At 39.7% G+C, this 18,889-nt stretch overlaps 1 protein-coding gene across 1 annotated transcript in view; it reads right to left on the bottom strand.

The window, feature by feature from the left end:
- Nucleotides 1-18,889, bottom strand: part of LOC122077814 (sister chromatid cohesion protein SCC2-like) — a 73,519-nt gene that overhangs the window by 24,830 nt on the left and 29,800 nt on the right. The window contains exons 3-13 of the mRNA XM_042643706.1: nucleotides 6,697-6,833; nucleotides 6,517-6,616; nucleotides 6,174-6,430; nucleotides 2,561-2,668; nucleotides 2,301-2,412; nucleotides 1,915-2,011; nucleotides 1,636-1,822; nucleotides 1,113-1,544; nucleotides 510-1,042; nucleotides 205-415; nucleotides 36-86 (exon numbers count right to left, since the gene is read on the bottom strand). Coding sequence (XP_042499640.1) covers nucleotides 36-86; nucleotides 205-415; nucleotides 510-1,042; nucleotides 1,113-1,544; nucleotides 1,636-1,822; nucleotides 1,915-2,011; nucleotides 2,301-2,412; nucleotides 2,561-2,668; nucleotides 6,174-6,430; nucleotides 6,517-6,616; nucleotides 6,697-6,833 — 2,225 coding nt within the window. The remainder of the gene's footprint in view (nucleotides 1-35; nucleotides 87-204; nucleotides 416-509; nucleotides 1,043-1,112; nucleotides 1,545-1,635; nucleotides 1,823-1,914; nucleotides 2,012-2,300; nucleotides 2,413-2,560; nucleotides 2,669-6,173; nucleotides 6,431-6,516; nucleotides 6,617-6,696; nucleotides 6,834-18,889) is intronic.

Below are 18,889 nucleotides of genomic sequence, written 5' to 3'. Positions count from 1 at the left end.
AACTAATGTGGACGGTATAGGAAATTTCTACTTACCGCACGCAATGCTTTGGCCCTTATTATAGGAGAGCTCTCTCCTAAACTTGCCTGAAGAAAATACACATTAGGAACTAAGAAGATCAAGAAAATACACATTAGGAACTAATAAGATTAGCATAACTTAAAAATGGAACAAAAAGTGGTGAACATATTATACTGTACTTACCAAAAGCAAATAAAGAATTTTATTCAATCCTCTCGAGAAAGAATTATTTTGCCCCAACGCTAAAGATATCTTTTTCACTGAATCCCTTGTTAGTAAAGAAGAAAGAGTGCCAAAGTCCCGCACAATTGCTTTTGACTTGAGTCTACTAAGGTAGTAAATTAACTTCTCCTGTGATTTGGGGTCATCTTTGTACCATAGGCAAAGATAGAACCTGCATTAACTACCTAATGTATATATCAATGCAAACAAGGACTTGCATTTAAAAAAGCAAATAAAATAAAAAAACACTCAATTGAGAAACAAACCACCGAGCAAAAAGACATGCATCTTCTGCAGAACTGGCTTCCTGGAGGTAATTCAAAAGCATTTGTTGAACAATCTCCAATTTTGTAATTGGTTCTGAAGTTTCAGAAGTTCTTTCTGACACATGTTGATTCTTTTTCCCATCATCCATGCACTGTGATTTACAATATGATTGTAAAACAATCAGCTGCTTCTTACAGAGGCAAAACTGACAGTACAAACCACAGGTAGGAACTTCATGTTCTGTTACTCCCATGCAATCTGTATGAAACAATCTCTTACAATCATGACAAACAAATGCCATCTTTCCACCCCTTCCATCAAGACATACTGAACAAACGTCTTTTGGATACACATGATCATCCCCGTCTCCATCAGCCAACTCCTGTACAATCCAGAACTTATCCGTATGGCAGAGGACAGCATCCCGCTTCAACCTCGCAGCAATTGTTCCAAGAAGGTCAATGGACATGGAACGTGCAGATATATCTTTGGCTTTAAGTCCAGCATTCTGGAGCAATAAGACGCATAAAACCTGCAGGTATGCTTACATCAATATGAACAAAAATGTAATGCTTGATAACAACTTTGTTGACAATTATTACCTCAAGAATAAGAGCAGAAGCAGGATATTCAGGTAAGTTCAATGTTGTCAGAAGATCCATAACAAAATTTTCTAACATCAACTTCAACTCAGAAGCTTCATGAGATTTTGCAGTAGTAAGTCTCTGAAGAACATGAGACCAAAAAAGACAACAAGCCTCAGTGGCAGCTTCATGGCACTTGGTTGGAAAACTAGCATCAATTGAAACCTCCAAGATTCGACTGCCAGTTTGTGTTTGCCTCAATGCTTCGGGAAGGTTTGCACTACACTGAACTAACTGAATCAGCAAGGCAGTGATCATCTGTATTTGCTTTTGTTCTTCAGCCGGTAGATAGTAAGTCCTAAGAGCTCGCTTAGAAGATGGTAGCTTCCAAAGCAACTGCACTGTTTCATCTATCAAAAAATTCCTATGCTGTGTGTATGAAGAAAATACCTGGCAATTGATAAGAGCTAGAAATTGGTATTGGTTGATTTGGTTGATCGAAGAACAAATTATAAATATACAAGTATATGAACTTGAATACCCCGCAGATTAAACTGATGGCCTTCAACTGCAAGAGCTGGATGTTATCCACCAATAAGGTTCCAAAGCTTGTCTTCACCAACTGTAGGATGCAACTATCTGATAGGCGCTCTATGGACAGAAGATCCGTAAGGAAACCAAGAATGGTGCAAAGTTTCTGGAGAAGCGCATTAACAGCAGCAGAAACCCTAAATTAACAACCAGGACGACAATTAGAACCCAATCATCACAAAGAATGGCATTACAGGGTAGGAAAGAAAGGAAATAGTGATAATCCTACTTGTTAATGGTTGACTTCTTCATTTTAACACTCTTAATACTTCGTCGCTTCTTGTTTGCAGAACCAAATTCAGTATCATCTTCTTCATCATCCTCTCCTGAATAATGAGAAGAAAATAATAACCTCATTTCGCATTGCAACTACTACATACTACTACCAAAACTTTCAAGTTGCTCTTGGTTGACATCACACAAAAACAAAACAAACCAAAAGGTGAGATAGGAAAGGCTCAAGAACCAAGGAAAAAGGGGTCAAAGAAAAAAGTCCATGCAAGTTAATAAGATCAGACAATGTCAAAACTGTCAGCATTGGTAGAACAAGACTGCACAAAGCAACATTACAAGTAACATAAATACAATTCTTCATATAAAAATAGCGAAGCTTACCCACAAGAGCTCCATTTTCACTCGGTTTATGCAGTGCACGGTATGATGGATCACAAGCTGACATGCATTCCATGATCTGATGCCGAGAGAAGTCCATAATTCTTTCAATAATCTGATATGGATAAGCTAAAAAAATCAGACTCTGCCAAATTAAATGGTGCACCAAAATATAACAGAAGACAAGGAAATATCACATATAATTACAGAGAAGAAACTAAGAAATGTTAAAAGAGTAAGGAAGACCAGCATGGAGCATGAACCTCTTCTTTGTAGAGCTGCTTTGGCATGTCATGATGAGCCATCACAGCTAAAGCTACATGAGTGGACTCCAATCCACACATAACTACCGAGACAATATCCGATTCATCCTGGCAGAAAAAGAAAAGCAGTACCTATTAGAAAATGAGAAGGAAGCAGCTGAGGTTCCATAAGAAAAATGTGACGCATCTATGTTTATTCACTAAGTCCTAGCAGGCGGTTCATTACGCTATTATAATAATCCCTTTTCCTTTCCCCTTTTCCCCAATGTGCAGCATAGTGTTTTAGTCTGGATCATCCAATCAATGGTAAGGTTCTTGTAGAGCATCTGGATTTAAACTAGCAGAGAGCAAATTACTATGAGAGACAAAGCAGGGAATGACCCTATAAATTTTATAGAGTAAATTGTGTAACAGGTCCTTTACATTTGAGGACACTGTCTGCCATCCCATGTTTGCCCCGACTGCAGCCAAGGTCCCACAAAATTAAAAGGCATTAGGCATTAGGCATTAGGCATTAGGCATTAGGCATTAGGCATTAACTTAGCAGTCACATGACTCATTTTTTTCTCAAATTGACCTTCTTGCCTTTATGGCCTCTCCCATTAAGGCCCCATTTGTTTGGCGGGCAAAAAGGAGTGGAAAAGGAAAATTCGTGGACCCCACATGTAATGGAGTAGAGGGACAACAAAGGCGAGTAAAGGAAAGTGTAGTAAATGATGACATGGAATAATAAAATAATGATATAATCTATATCCTCACCTTTCCCAAAAAATCATATCCAATATGATAGGACTTTGAAGAAGGGTGAGGTGGAATAATTCCCTTGCCACATAAGCAAACAAAGCATTGAATGCACTGTAGCATATTAACACATATTATCTATTACTTTCCCACCCCATCTACACAAACAACTTAGGTTTTTGGAATTTATGGAAAGAAAACCTTCAGAGTATCCCACCCCACTTATTTCCATTAAACAAGTAGGGCCTAACGATTTAAGGTTCCCACCAATTCTCCCAATGCGCAACCCACAAAGACCACCATAAACAGCATAAGGGACACTCTTCTCAATTTTGACATCGCAAATTACCAGTTTTCTTTTTGAATTAGGGAAAATTACAAGTCAATTGTTGTTGGAACCCGACACAGATGTGAAATTGCAAGGGAAAGAGTGGGGAAAAAAGGAGAATGATTGAATCCACAGAAGAAAAATAAGGGAATGTTCCCGGGGAGAACAACAAAACTTCATAATCTCTAACATTCCCATGGAGGAGCTTGGCATCAAGGTCACTGTTGTTAATGGCCACTTTGGTGACAGATGGAATTCGACAGACTCAGCTTTTACGGAATAGGGATTTGCTACAATTCCTAAGCTCTTCTTCTTCAAAAGAGAAGACCAAGCTCTGCTGCACCAGTAGTAACAAACACATCAATGGCAATTGCCGTACGACGGGATCTTTGAGCCAGGGGGATTGTATAGATAAAGGGAAAATAACGCCAGACTGAAATTGCAGGGAGATCGATACAGACAAGAAGGAAGAGAAAGAGAGTGGGAAACTGCCAGACTAAAACGGAGATTACAGAAAGTCAGAAATGAAGGGAGCCACTGAAAAACTGAAAATAGAGAAGAAGATGGTAGGAAAATCTCCCCGAGACTGAAAATAAGAGAGATGAGCTATTGCTGAGGCGGGACAAAGAAAAGACCAGCAACTGAACATGGGAAGATATAGAGAGGGCTGTGCAGTTTCCGTTGCTGGAAAGAAAGAGGAGCAGCATTGGAAATCCATGAGCAACTGATCCTGAGCGGAACAGCTGGTCCTTCAGTTGACACCAAGTTTTAAAACTACAGAACTAAACCAGAAATTGAGGGCATTTTGGTAAAAGCAATGCCCTTTTAACTGGCCATAACCCCTTTTAATGTTTTGGAAAGATAGGTACATACAGGCAGATGTGGGATAGCAGGCACCATTTCCCCTAACATTAGGGAGCTGCAGTGGAAAGTACCAAATTTTATATAGCACAGAAAACAAGAGACATGAAAAATCAGGGGAGATAGTTCAAATAGGTTTATCCATAGTCATCATGGCGTCGCCAAGGAGGTGATTTGGCGTCCTAGCGGAAAAAGAAGTTCATGGCAGTGCTACAATTTATGTGACTCACAAATGGCGGTAGCCATTGGCTGATAGGCGTCGCTATGGCACCACCATGGAAGCCAGGTCACACCTGATTCACTAAGCGGTCAATTTTTTGTAAAATGCAGGGTGATTTTGATAGGACTATGTTGATTTTTTATGATTTGATATTGCTTAATGTTGGTTTTATATGTTATAAAGTATATATTGTAGGTTTGTAGCATGCTAAATAACTTTAGAAAATAAGGAAAATAAAAAAGTAGCATATTAAATAACTTTTGAAAATAGGGAAAATAAAAAATGACACATGGGCGATTTGACCGCCATGACAACTCCATAATGGGCAATTCATAGCCAAATCAATTAGCCACCCCTCCACCGCCTTGGATCGATTTGACGCCGTGACAACTATGGGTTTATCAATGTTCATAATTTCATATCATAACCAAAAACAACTTTACAAATTACTGACATTGTTGTAAAGGCATCCAAGCTCTTTCTTGGATCCAAGGCGAAAACACACTTTGTTGCCACTTCATGGGTTTACGTTGATATAGGTTTATTGCTTTGTTTTTTTATGAATATGCTTACATTATATCATATGCTTTGTTTACTACATGATGGTTTTCTAACACCAGGCCATTACTGGCTTAATTATATCACAATTGCATTGATATGGCTTCTATGTTGCACATAAACATAATTATATAAAATTATCATTGTTATATTATATATAATCATTAACGAATCCTTAGGGAGCCTTGTCACCTAAGCACCCCCCCTCCAACGTCATGGGTCACTTAGTCGCCTTGACAACTAGGATTACAGTACATATAAGCATAGATTAAAGATTAAACTCAACCACATCCAAACACCCTCCCCCATGCAGCCAATCCAGTAATCAAGTTCATGTCCTAATGCCTATTCTCATAGAGAATGGTATGCATATAAATTCATCATGTAGCCGTCCATACAAGGGTTACATACAAAGTTATGGAAGAGTATAAGTTCAAGTAAACTTCCATGAACATATTGGCAAGCCTTATATAATGAAATTGAGACCCAATAGTAATACTTCAATAATGATGCCACAAACCAGTCCACACTGATTGTACAAGCTGAGATTAGAACAGACTGAAGAGCGAAAATCAACCACCCCTCTTTCCCCAGTTTGAAGAATATTGTGTCATCAATTTTACAACCAAAGATAATTCTCTCCAACTCATTAACTCAACCAAAGATCATTTTCCCCATTGAAGGTAACAAAAGATAGAACAATGAGAATAATAAAAAGGGAAGAAATGAAAACAGATTTCATCAACAAAACCAAATGGAGCACATCCTGCCATTCCAAACTTCCACATGGTTCTCTAAAATGTGATGTTTTATGGGGCACAATAATTAGCTCGTTTGATAGAACAGAAATTGCATTCTCTAGAACAAATCTGATTTTTTTTGAAGTATAACATTAGTATACTTACGTTTTCATTTTCAACAATGGACAATCCGTCTGCATGATGAATTTGACGATCCAGAACATTTAGAAGTTTTACAAAACTATCCACAGGAACCAGGTGTAGAATTTTCTTTGCACGGATAGAAATGACTTCATTTACAAGAATTTTAAGGTCAGCAAGAGGCAATGAAATCCATTCCGCTTCGTCCTCATCATCATTAAGAGATTCTGCTCTCAAACACAAGGCCTCCACCACCTTGCAAAAGCCTTTGATGATGCCCTCTAAAAATTCAGTAACTTAGGCATCAATTCATACACATGATGGATAACAGTTAAGTGCAATTGAGATGAAAGAATCATATACCAACCTTGGATCTCGGAAGAATCTGGCCCACTTGTGACAGAGATGTCGTCACTTCCTTTCTTCTTGACTTTGGGTTTCTTTGAAGAAACAGAATTTGGTAGATCCTGCATTTTCCAATTCTTTCTAAGTCCAGGCAATAGAATAGCCCAATTTTAAGAGAGTGAAATAGTGAAATGTATCATACATTAACAAGATTCCCGCCCAAGGAATGGTCAGAAGTTTCTCCATAATCTCTTTGGGCATGACTAACAATTGGAGCATTTTGTTTGAAAGGCTTCTTTCCATATGCTGAACTACTACACTTTGGCTCTTGGATAAGACCTGAGAAGCTTGAAAATGCAATAGACAATAAGCATAGCAACATCAATTTTTATTTTTTTTTGGGTGGGGGGTTAAATCATAGCAACATCAATTTACTTCTAAGTAAAACAGTATCATTAAGGAGAAGAATATAGTTACAGTGGGATGTATAAAATCCAGAAATAATAAATTCATAAGTAAATATAATTCCAAAAAGGCAAAATTTAGGTCATCTGTTTTATCATCAAGCCTCAGAACATAGACCTCTCAGTTATTCGTAAAGGAAATTTTTTTTTTTTTTTTATTTGCAATTTTCTAATATAAAGACTTAATCCCAAAAGAAAAGTCATATAAAAGGGTTGAGTTTCTCTTGACAGGCATATCTACATAAATAGGCAGACAAGAACCTGCATATCTACGTGGCAGGATGTATGGGGCTGAAATTTTGTGAACAGGTAAATGCCAAGGTCCCCTGCTCACATGTCAGGAATACCAGTAGGCATGCATGGACATACAGAGGAAAGCATGCCATTACACAGGAGGAGGGTATTTGATTCAATTTGGGGATGGAGTTTTACATGTGGCCATCCCTACACATATTCAACAGTAAGAAGGGCTGAATCACCCTTCCACATGGCACAATCAGGTGTGGTTGTCCACCTACTTTTCATTGACTTGCCCGTCGAGAGAACCTTTTGCCTAAAATGGTTTAAAAGAACCACAACAAAACAATCAAATGGGATGTCTGTCACAATACTCGAGACATATGGCCCCTTCAAATGGGGATCTGTTTCTGAGATGTGTATTGCATTATATCTCCACCTATGACAATGGATTAGAAGGTCTAAAAGAACCACAATAAAAAAATCAAATAGCACGTCTGGTGATAAGACTGAGTCATATGGCCCCCTTTTAAATAGATTCCATTTCTAAGGCGTACATCAAACTAAAGCTCAAAGTATGAGCGAAAGATTAGATGGCTATAAATTATCTGCTGAGGAAGTTTTACCAACTAAGGGAAAGCATGAAGCAGAAGTGTTTGGTGTTAAGTTCTAAGCCAAACACAGGAGAGACAAATCTTAGAATTGGAGTGTAGACATATGTCATATATGCACAAGGGAAGGGGCACTTTTAATAGGGTTAGACCTCTGTAAGTTAAAATGGGCACTGGAAAAAAAAAAAAAGTGTTCAGCATGGACGTGTTTTAAATGGATCAAAACGTGAACCGGACGGTCAAAAATACAGTCAAATATGGAAGATACAGAAAAAAAAACGAAAAACGAACAATACGTGTTTAAAACCTTTAAATTTGCACAATATGAAGCTAAAAAAAAAAAGGCAATATACATGCATAAATTGAGAAATTATTTCTTTAACAACCTTTAACCAAAAGTTAAATATACAATAAGGCCCTCTTTGGTCTTATTTTTCTTTTTTATTTTTGCCTATTTAACAAAAGTCCTTAATGAAAGCCTTTTTTTATCAAAACATAAAATGGTTTTGTAACTACAGACATAATAAAATATAGAATGAGAAATAGGTTTGGTATCCCTATGTGCAAAATGGTTTTTTGAAGATGTTAGTGAAGAGATGTCCCCTTCACCCATATTCCTTACAAATCTCTTTCTCCCAAGATGGGCAGCAGCAGGCAAGGAACTTGGGAGATCAAAGGTCTTCAAGGTTCAGACAGAAAACTCCCCCCCCCCCCCCCAAAAGAAAAAGATCTCAAATCAACCAAAGAACTGAAGTCGACCTGATCCAATATCCTATAGGTGAGCCTCTGAACCATATTGGAGTGCAAAAGCCTCCTCTCGTTCCTGTGTGTGAAGAAATAATGGATCCAAATAGAGATTTGAAATCAAGATCTGAATCAGATCGACCGCCCTTGTAGACGAGATTGGGGGCTTTCCTCACGCCTCTCGGAGACAATGAAGTCAGAGCTGAAGTTACTGGTGGCGGCTTTGAGGTCGCAAAGTGGAGGAACTCCAGCAGCAACGGCAGCAGGGTCAGAATATCCAGAGGGAGGAGGTGCTGGTGGTGGTGGCGGACTCAATAAGAAGAAGACAGAAGGGAACGAGAGAGAGAGAGAGAGAGAGAGAGAGAGAGAGTTTTGGGAAGGAAAGCTGTGCTATATCTGTTGTGTGGCATTTTATAATTGACCTCGAAATTGATCAGTTGCAACACAGTGCATATTAAAGTTCTCCGCAAAAACAGCTGAAAACCATTTTCAGCGAAAAACCATAATTGACTCTCAACCTTCTTCTTTTTGTGTGTGTGTGTGTGTGTGTGTGTGTGTGTGTGTGTTTTCTATATATTATAAATAGAAACAAGCATCATAAATTAGACCGCACACACACAAACAAACACACACAAAAATAAAAAAAATAAAATAAATTTGTGAGTCAAAATAAAAATGAAATGATACTGAAAAGGGCCTAAATCTAATGCATTAAGTATTTTAGATGGTTTGGTGCATGTTTCTCTGTGTATAGACACTAAAAATCAAAAATACCTACCACTGAAATCAAAATATCCTATTTCTCTGTGTATAGACAGTACATATCAAAATTATTAGTTGAAGTCAGTTGTCACATTTCCCAACAATTTACTTTACAGGGATTTTTGGTTTTTTCCTCTTTTTAATATAGGTGTTTTTTTTTTTTTTTTCCAAACGAAAAGCCAGATATGCGTTTCGAACTTCTCATCTATCCGTTTCCATTTTTTACCAACTTTTGTGAAGCATTTGGTTAAAACGCGTTTAAAATGCCCAAAAAGTTTAAACATGTTTTAACTAACTAGGGGTTAAACTCACTAAAACAGCACGTAGTTATACCCCACTAACAAGCAGAACCATAGGGTAAGATTCCAGCAGAACAAAGGGTTCAATGGCTATAGAGACAAAACTTAGATCAAGCCAAGTTTTGGCCAGGTGTAGGTATATGGCAGAAGATATATCCAAATAAGGTGGAGATCCAACAGTGGGATTGGTAGTTACAATTGAGAGAATAAAAAAGGAACTTAGGGAATTCAGATATAGTAACAAACAGGTTCTCACAGACTACGGGACAGATCACCTTCTGTTGGAATATGCATCCACGATAGGGGGAGTGTCCCCATCATGGCATGGTTATCGTAGTTCCTTTTCAAGTTAGATTAGGTTGTTTACTTTCCTAGTTAGACTAGATCTCTAGTTTCCTAAATTAGAGTTAGACTAGGATTGTCTTTCCCATTCCACCTATGATTGTACTTGGATCTACTTATTATAAATATATGATGGAGGGAGACTGCCAGAAACATATCGGCTGCTCCTCTCCCTTGCCGTCTCTCTTCTTCTTCCCTAATCTCTGTCTCTCTTCTTTCTTCTTCTTTGATTCTGGTTCTCAAATTTCTACATGGTATCAGAGCCATGAAGAAGAAGAAGAAGAAGAAGAAGAATCAGATTAAACAGTGTTTGATTAGTATTGCTGAAAAAAAAAATCCTTTTATTTCTTCCTTCTTATAAAGGTTTCTGGTTCTTGTTTTTCCTCTCGTTGCTGGTTATCTTCACAGATGGTGTATGAAGGTCTCTCCCAACTGGGTAGATTTGCCATTCCCCGAGTTTTCTGCTGTCTTGCTACAAGCGAGACCCTGATTTGCTAATTTTCTGGTCGTATTGGCTTTCCCCTTCAATATCTTTCTCGGATTGATTCTAAACGAGTCGATTGGCTTGTAATTTTCTGGTTCTCTCCATCATTGTGCTACTGCTGCACGATTGCTCGTGGTTCTTCGATTGCAGCGGTGTTACATGACCCCAAATCTTTGCTAGTGGTGTTTGATGTTGCTGAACCTGCTACGTCAATTATCATTGGTTCTTTGATTTGGCTATTGGTGCTTTTGTGATGCTGTTACAGAGGAGATTGAAATTATGTGTTCCACCACCATGGTTCTCTGTTGAAGCCAACGGCATCGACTTGGTTTCTACTGTTGGTTGCGTGAGACAATCAGCAACCACAACAGGGCACTACCCTGTCGCCAGGTTCGGTTTCAGAGTTTACATGCCACTTCTTTGCTTTCTCATTGGGATGGTTGTGCACTGGATTCAAAAGGCTTTAGGGTATTACTTTATCTCAAAACCTTGGTTTGACTGGGGTTGTGTGCGATGGGTTCTCTACCCATCCAAATCGTGGGGTGTTTCCACTAGCCCCTGTGTTGTTACGTAGGTTGAAGAAGGCATAGGTCTTTTGGAAATTACAAGCAAGGACATCTGATGATATTTACATAAAACCCCTCCATGTTCCTGATGTTATTCTATCTATTCTCTACTTGTTTCAATTCCAAGAGCACCCCTCCCATTGACACGTTAAACCCCACTCACTTGTTCCCTTCTTTATTGTTGAGTTTCTTAAATTACAATCCTGCCTTTTATTTTAATTAAACCTATATCCAGATTCTTTGTTGTTGCCAAGACTCACCCAATTTCTAATTCCCTTCAGGTCCCTTATTTTTATTTTCTTTCAAGTGTACCGTTGAAGAATAATTATAAAACCCCTTTTGTTTCCCCTCTTCTTTACCTACCTTATTTACAATTCTGCCCTCCTACACCTTACATATATTCCCATTCACTTGAATCCCATTAATTACAAGTCGGCCACTCCTTGTTAGAAACTTCAAATTAATTACAGATCTGCCATTGGTCTTAAGTTTGAACCAATTAGTTAATTGACTGGGCCTATTAATGATCCGAGTCGGGTTTTCAAACCCCAGATTGCATTATTTGGTATAATTGTTTGGTTTCTCCCATCCGTGTGGCGAATAATTAGGTTCCAACCTAGGATTGTGTGAATAAATATAGAATAGCCATTGGGTATATATATGGGTCCTCTTATTGCTTAGGTGGACCCGAGATCACCTCAATTTGGAATTTGCACCTTTCTTTTTCTGTGGAAATAGTACTTGCTTCACATGATGGTTTGGAGATTATTTGTTCCTATTTGCTATATTGCGAGGGAGTTGGAAATAATTTAATGCTCTTGGTTAAGAGATTCTTTGGAATGCTGATTATTTGAATCATTTATTCCCGTGTAATGCTACATGTGAAGGGGAGATTAGAGAATTTTTAGAATTATTTGTTCGCGTGTAATGCCACACGTGAGAGAGAGATTGGAGATTTTTATCTGCTCTTGCACAATTCATCAATAGAAGATTTTTTTCAATGAAGATTATTTATCAGTAGCTTTTAAAGGGCAAAACTAATGAAGTGATATCTTAAGATGAGCTGATCGCTTAAGGATCTAAGTTGCTACCCTCCATCTTTACCTCTGTTAAAGCATGATTGGTGTTTCTGAAGATTGGTTGTCCACCTTGTGCTACTGAATTGATTCCTTTCTTTGAAGATCGAGTTCTTCCCTTATATTGAAGATCATGTCTTCCCTATTGGAAATCAAGTTCCGCAATTATAGGAGAGCATCTGTCATTGTTACCTGTTTGCTGCTATGGTATTTTGGATTGTGGTTGGTGATATCCACCATTTCTACGATTTTTTTTTCTTCCTTTTTGGAAACTGAGACTTCCTCAGACATTGAAGATCAAATCTTCTCCTTTTGAAGATCAAGTATTGCACATGTTGGTGACTATCTACCGTCCATTTTGTTCGTTGCTGATGGTTCGACAAGACCTTTTTTATCTATTGATGTTGTTGATGTTGATGTGCCTGAGTTGATATTGCGAGGGTCCCCATCATGGCATGGTCATCGTAGTTACTTTCCAAGTTATATTAGGTTGTTTACTTTCCTAGTTAGACTAGATCTCTAGTTTCCTAAATTAGAGTTAGACTAGGATTGTCTTTCCCATTCCACCTATGATTGTACTTGGATCTACTTATTATAAGTATATGATGGAGGGAGACTGCCAGAAATATATTGGCTGCTCCTCTCCCTTGCCGTCTATCTTCTTCTTCCCTAATCTCTGTCTCTCTCTTCTTTCTTCCTCTTTGATTCTGGTTCTCAAAATTCTATACCTTCAAAGTAGGATCAGTTGTAGAGACTAGACAATGGAGCTAACTCTCCAAGTATCGTGGTCAATTGATGGCTGGATTGAGAGTTATGAATAAAATATGAAATTAGAAACTCACACAGATACAATGATCTGACCAATGGAGAAAAGTCAATTTCTCGTTGAAGAAGACTCCCAAATAACTTAGTAATCTGCACGCCAGATTAGAAGTTACAAGAAGTAATAGTTGCAGCAGGAGAACTTCAGTACTTAGCAGTTAGCAACCACATGACTTGAACAAGGAAGAAGGGCAGGTCTAATTGCAAGTTTACAACTTCCACCAAACTTCCTTTTGTATATTAGCAACCATGGAACTAAATGTTGGACAACTGCAACAGTTTCGACCGATATCTTGGTTTCAAAAGAAACCGAGACAAAACGTAAGAGGATAGCTCATTACAATAGAGAACTCAAAATTACTTGGCCCATTACAATAGAGAACTCAAAATTACCAGGTGTCTCTGAGAGGCATTAACAGAAGCAACAATCACTTGAAAAAGGTAGTGTATAGTAATAGAAAGAAGAGAGAAAATAGAAGAGGGGACATCACCAAGGCCTCTCTCACCTATGGCCTATGTCAGTCTCTCACTAACCAATGGGGCATCTCATCTCAAAATTGCCTCCTACAGCAAACAAAGGTAAAAGGCCAATATTCCTTCATTATCAAAATTGTTAGAATGGCTTGAAGCCTTACACTTGCTTATTTGGATGTAGCCTACTTACAGAAAATAGAAACAAACTAAAATAGCAACTAATAGGAACTTTCCCTGGCTGCCACTCTTGTCTCTGCCTGCAGAGATAAACTTGCTTCCATCCAATCCAGGCTCCAAGTGGATGTCCCCAATCCTTCACTGGCTGATGAAGAAAATCTAGTCTCCTCTGAGCTGTCTTCTTTAATAACCCAAGAAGAAAGTTTTCTTTGGAAAATATCAAAGGATCAAATGGCTTGAGCTTAGTGACTCCAACTCCGCTTACTTCCACCACTCCCTTAAAGCCAGATCCAACGCCAACTCCATCCCCTATCTTACAGTTTCAGATGGTTCCATCCTTCTCTCCCCCAGTAGCACCAAAGCTCAAGCATTTCTCGGATATTTTCAATCCTCCTTCCTCCTCTCAGCCCCCTCCCATTCTCCCCCACCTCTTACTCAACAAATTCGTTCCCCCCCCCCCCAATCTATCAGCCTCACTTCAGGATATCCCCTCCAATGAGGAATTTGTCTTGGCTGTTCATTCCCTCAGCCCCAATAAAACGCCTGGCCTAATGGCTTCATTACGGGATTCTTCTCCTCCCGTCGGGATATCATTCAAGAGGATCTTGTAAAGGCCATCCACAGCTTCTTCTTTGATCCGAATAAGATCAAAGGAGTTAACCATACTTTTTTGTGCCTCTTCCATGTCTGATTTCCGCCCCATTTCCCTCTGCAACCTACTCTACAAATTCATCACCAAAATTTTCTCTAATCATCTTCAGCATGTCATCAACTGATTCAACTCTCTTGTTAGCCCCAACCAATAAGCCTTCATCGTTGGGAGAAGTATTTCTGGCAACATCATTCTTTGCCATGAGATTGTCAAAGGCTTCGATAGGAAATGCCACTCTCCTGCTGCCCTCCTTAAGATTGACATCCATAAGACCTTTGATTCCAGTAATTGGAATTTCATTCCTAAGGACCTTCTTCAGATGGCCTTCCCCAATGTTTTCATCCATTAGATTCACTCTTGCATCTCCTCCCCCTGCTTTTCGGTCTTAGTTAATGGCAGCCCTGCTGGACTCTTCTCATCCTCTAAAGGCATCCGCTAAGGCTGCCCTCTCTCCGCCATCTTTTTCTCCCTCTCTCTTGTTCTTTCTAGATCAATCCAATCTAGCACGGACCTCCATCTTATCTCCCCCCTTCCCAAATGCAAGCCTCTCAACATCACTCATCTTGCCTTTGTTGATGACTTTATGATCTTCTCCAAAGCTGATTATTCCTCCATTGATTCCATCATGTCCTCCTTACACCTCTTTAAATCTCTTTCTGGCCCAAGTACCAACCTCCTTCAATCCCAACTTTTCTGGCAGGTGTTTCTGATGCTACGAAAGCCCATCTTCTCCTCTTAACAAGCTTTTCCCTTGGCTTTCTATTATCAAATACCTTGGCCTCCCACTCATTTCTGCTCGGTTGTCTTCCCATCACTGCTTGCCCATGTTGAACCTCTTGAAGAAAAGGTTTCAACTCTGGAAAGGCAAGCTTCTTTCCTATGCAGCACACCTAGTGCTCATCAAATCGGTGCTTCAATCTTGCTACCTCCATTGGTCAGGTATCTTCGCGCTCCCCCAGGCCACCATCAAGGCTGCAGAATCACGTCTTTGCACCTTACTTTGGAAAGGAGTTGATTCAGCTAAATTCCCTCACCCCCTTAGATGGTCGTTTGTTTGTCTCACTAAATCTGAAGGTGGCCTAGGCATCCGTCGAATTAAAGATGTCAACTTGGCAAGCCTCCTAAAGCTAATCTGGAAGCTCCTCTCCAAACAGAAGAGCATTTGGGTATCCTGGGTCTACTCCTCTCTTATTTGCAAGGACTCCCTTTGGACAGCTTCCCTCTCTTTTGACTCTTCCTAGGTTTGGCATAACATTCTCCTTGCTAGACTCTCTTCTTCCCTTAATGCCATCTCCTCTACTCCATTGGAGATGGCTCCTCTACCTCTCTTTGGATGGACCCTTGGCATTCTACAGGCATTCTTCTGCCTCTGGTCTCTGCCAGGTCCATCTACTCTCAGGGGCTTCCTAAAGACTCTCAGATAGCCTCCATCATCTCTAATGGAGCCTGGTCTCCCCTTACCTCCAGCCCTCCCCTCTTTAATCAGTGGTCCGATCCTCCTCCCCTTCCCCCTAGACGCCACGGTAGAGTTGATAGAATTCTTTGGTCCCCTTCTTCTTTTGGCCTTTTTAGCTCCTCCTCTACCTGGATCTAGTTCAAGCTAGAGGCCTCTTAGTCCCTTGGAGGAATACTATCTGGTTCAAAGGCCACATCCCCCGCCACTCCTTCACTGCTTGACTACTCTTTCCAACTATCTTCCTACTCAATCTTTCCTTATCTACAGGCATATCCAAGTTCCCCCTACTTGTCCTCTTTATTGGAACAGCATTGAAGATACCAGCCACCTTTTCTTCTCCTGTCTCTTTTCTGCTTCTATCTGGAACCCTGTCCTTCATTATTGTTGGCCCTCTAGAAGGCATGTGCTTCCCTTTGAGCAAGAGTGGATTTGGATTGACATGACTTTTGCAGGTAGCTCTATTTGCGACTCTTCTCGCAAGCTTGCTTTTTATGCCTCCATCACTCACATTTGGATGGAACACAATTAATGCAGGAGTAGATTACAAAAAACTAGCCCCTACAATTTATAAACCCCAAACAAGACAAATAGGATCAGGAAACCAGGGAATATGACATTAATTAAACCCCCAAGGATACAATACCAATACAGAAGCAAAACCAGCTCAAAACCCAACCAGATAGGAGAGAGAAAGACCTGCAATATGGCTGGACAAAGAGAGGTGCGGCCAGGTCTGTAGGACTCCAATTGAGTTGCACTCTTGGGCATAGGTAGTCCCTAGGAAGGGTACAAAAACCTAAAAATTTGAAGGACTTCCGACCGTCGGTTGTGGAGATATTCACTTTCATGAAAATCAGACCTAGAAGAGAGAAAAACTTCAAGATTCTGCAGAACAGCAACTGGTAGCCTTGAATGGTTCTTCCAAGATGGATCAATTGATCCACTAATGATGTGGAACAGCCCCCCAGCAAGACCAGGCAGATCAGACTTCAAATGGAGGAGATATTGGAGATCGATTGGACTTCAAAACTGGAATTCCTTTGCTGATCGATTCTGATTTAATAGGGCTTGACAGATCTGAAAAACTTTCTTGGAAATCTCATAGCAACAATAATTAAGAACAGAAAATAAAATAGAAATGAAGAATAGAACAGATGGGGGTTGAGAAGGGCGAAAGATAATAAAGGAATGGGTATCTCACCCCTCAGGTTTTAGGTATCACACACTCAAAGGTTTAGGCACCTCACGTCTCAATAACAGCTTTTAGCTAAAGAGTAATCACTCAATAATTCATTCATTCCAATCTGAGCATTATGTGTACATAAACTCCTCTATTTATGGAGGGCAGAATAGCAATCAAACTATAACCAGGAGCTAATTTCCAAATAGGACTAGACACTCCTAGTACAACTAGGACTTGAAATAGACTAATACTATAACTCCAACATGGAGTAGGATTGACTAACTAATAGTCCATATAGGACTTTACAACCGATGAGCCCAATGGGCCTTTATACAATTAAAACAACTTAAATAAAAGCACTTAATATAAATCCCATTTTTCTACTTTCTACCCATATTTTAGGCCCTTTAAAGTGGCCCATTACAAATAAAACCCATGGGATCAAAGGCCCAACACATACATAACCCAACACAAGGCCTATTTGCAATCTAATAAGTCCATTAAGTGACTTATCTACATCAACAATCTTCGTAGATGGACCACCAACTCTAAATACTTTAATATGATTTGGAAATCCATCTATTTTGACGTTAGTACCAAACCCTCCATGCTTCCCCGTAGGAGTATTATGGACACCCCAAGGAATAGCTTATTGTTGTCTCCTGGGGTCTAGCTACTTTTATATTGCTCTCCCCCCAAATTCCTTCGGCTATGTTGGTCGCTAGCTCCTCTCCTCCCTTAGTTGCTTCAGCTGTGCAGCTTCCCCCCACCCTTATTTTCTCTTCTTTATCTCCTCTTCCCTTTCCTTTGGGTCCCTTGTATATTCCTCTTGCTTTTATATATTGTCTATTCATCCGGAAAAAAAAAAAACACTTCCCATTATATAGAGAGTTTCCCTTTTACATAACCAACCTCAGAAATAGAAAGTTCCTAATCTGAAAAAATAGAAACAACTAAAATCCCTCCTATGTTGGCTTATAAAATGTGATCATTACATATAAAACTCAAAATTACCTAGCCCATGACCCATATAACCCGTTGAAGAGTCAAACTTGAGCCTAACTTTTTGAACCTCGGGCTCAATTTGACCCATAAGGCTGAACCAAACCCATATCCGAAAATTCTTTTTCTTCTTCCATGGGCTGTGATCTGCATCAGCTTTACAGTGCTAGCTGTCTTAGGTAAGTGGTCCCTTGATTCCAGCAACATGAAGGGAATATGCAACCATCCTGAACAGTAAGCAAATAGAGGCCCCGTTGAATTGATCATAGTTCTAAATCTCAGAAATTTCGCAAGTTTCGATGGTTTCTACCCAAGCCAAGATGACCAAGTTCTGAAAATTTCAACCCCAATTTCGGAAAATTTCAACCCAAGTTTCTAAAAATAGCACCCCCCTAAAAAAAAAAAAAACTATAAGCAAAATTACTTAGCCCATTGAGGTGTAGAGAATACCCTCCATCTCTTCTTCTCTTGCCCCTTCTCCTCCCTTGTCTAGAAAAACGTACTCTCCAAATGTTGGCGGACTAGAAGAACCATTCTCCCCTCGGACAAAGAATGGATATGGGTAGACATGACATTTTCGGGCTCTTCCATTTGTGACATTGTTGGTAAATTGGCTTTCTGTGCAACTATGAATCATCTTTGGATGGAACGTAACATCCGTAGATGGACCCCCAAATCCCGATCTCAGGATAAGATTTGGAAAGCTATCTACTTTGATGTTACTTCCAAAGCCCAAGCACTTCATGGCCTTCACCCCCACCATGTCCCTATCTCCCAAAAATATTCCCACATCATTAACTCTTGGAACCTCCAGGTTGATCTCATCCAACCCTCTTAATGGAGCTAACTCCACCCCCCCATCGCTGGTTTTGGTGTTTGCCCTATCGCTGGTTTTGGTGATTGCCCCTTGCTGGTCATGTCCTTATCATCTCGGAGCTGGCTCCCCCCCCCCCACTCTAGCTGGTTTTGATGTTTGTTTTCTTTTGATATTATATTTTGTCCCCCCTTGGGATGGCTTCTCCTTGTTGGCTTAAGCCTTCCCCC

Source organism: Macadamia integrifolia, chromosome 5 (genome assembly GCF_013358625.1).
Source record: "Macadamia integrifolia cultivar HAES 741 chromosome 5, SCU_Mint_v3, whole genome shotgun sequence".
Classification (NCBI taxonomy): Eukaryota; Viridiplantae; Streptophyta; class Magnoliopsida; order Proteales; family Proteaceae; genus Macadamia; species Macadamia integrifolia.
The sequence above is the reverse complement of the archived record's forward strand: the minus strand, read 5'-3'. Positions and strand labels throughout refer to the sequence as shown.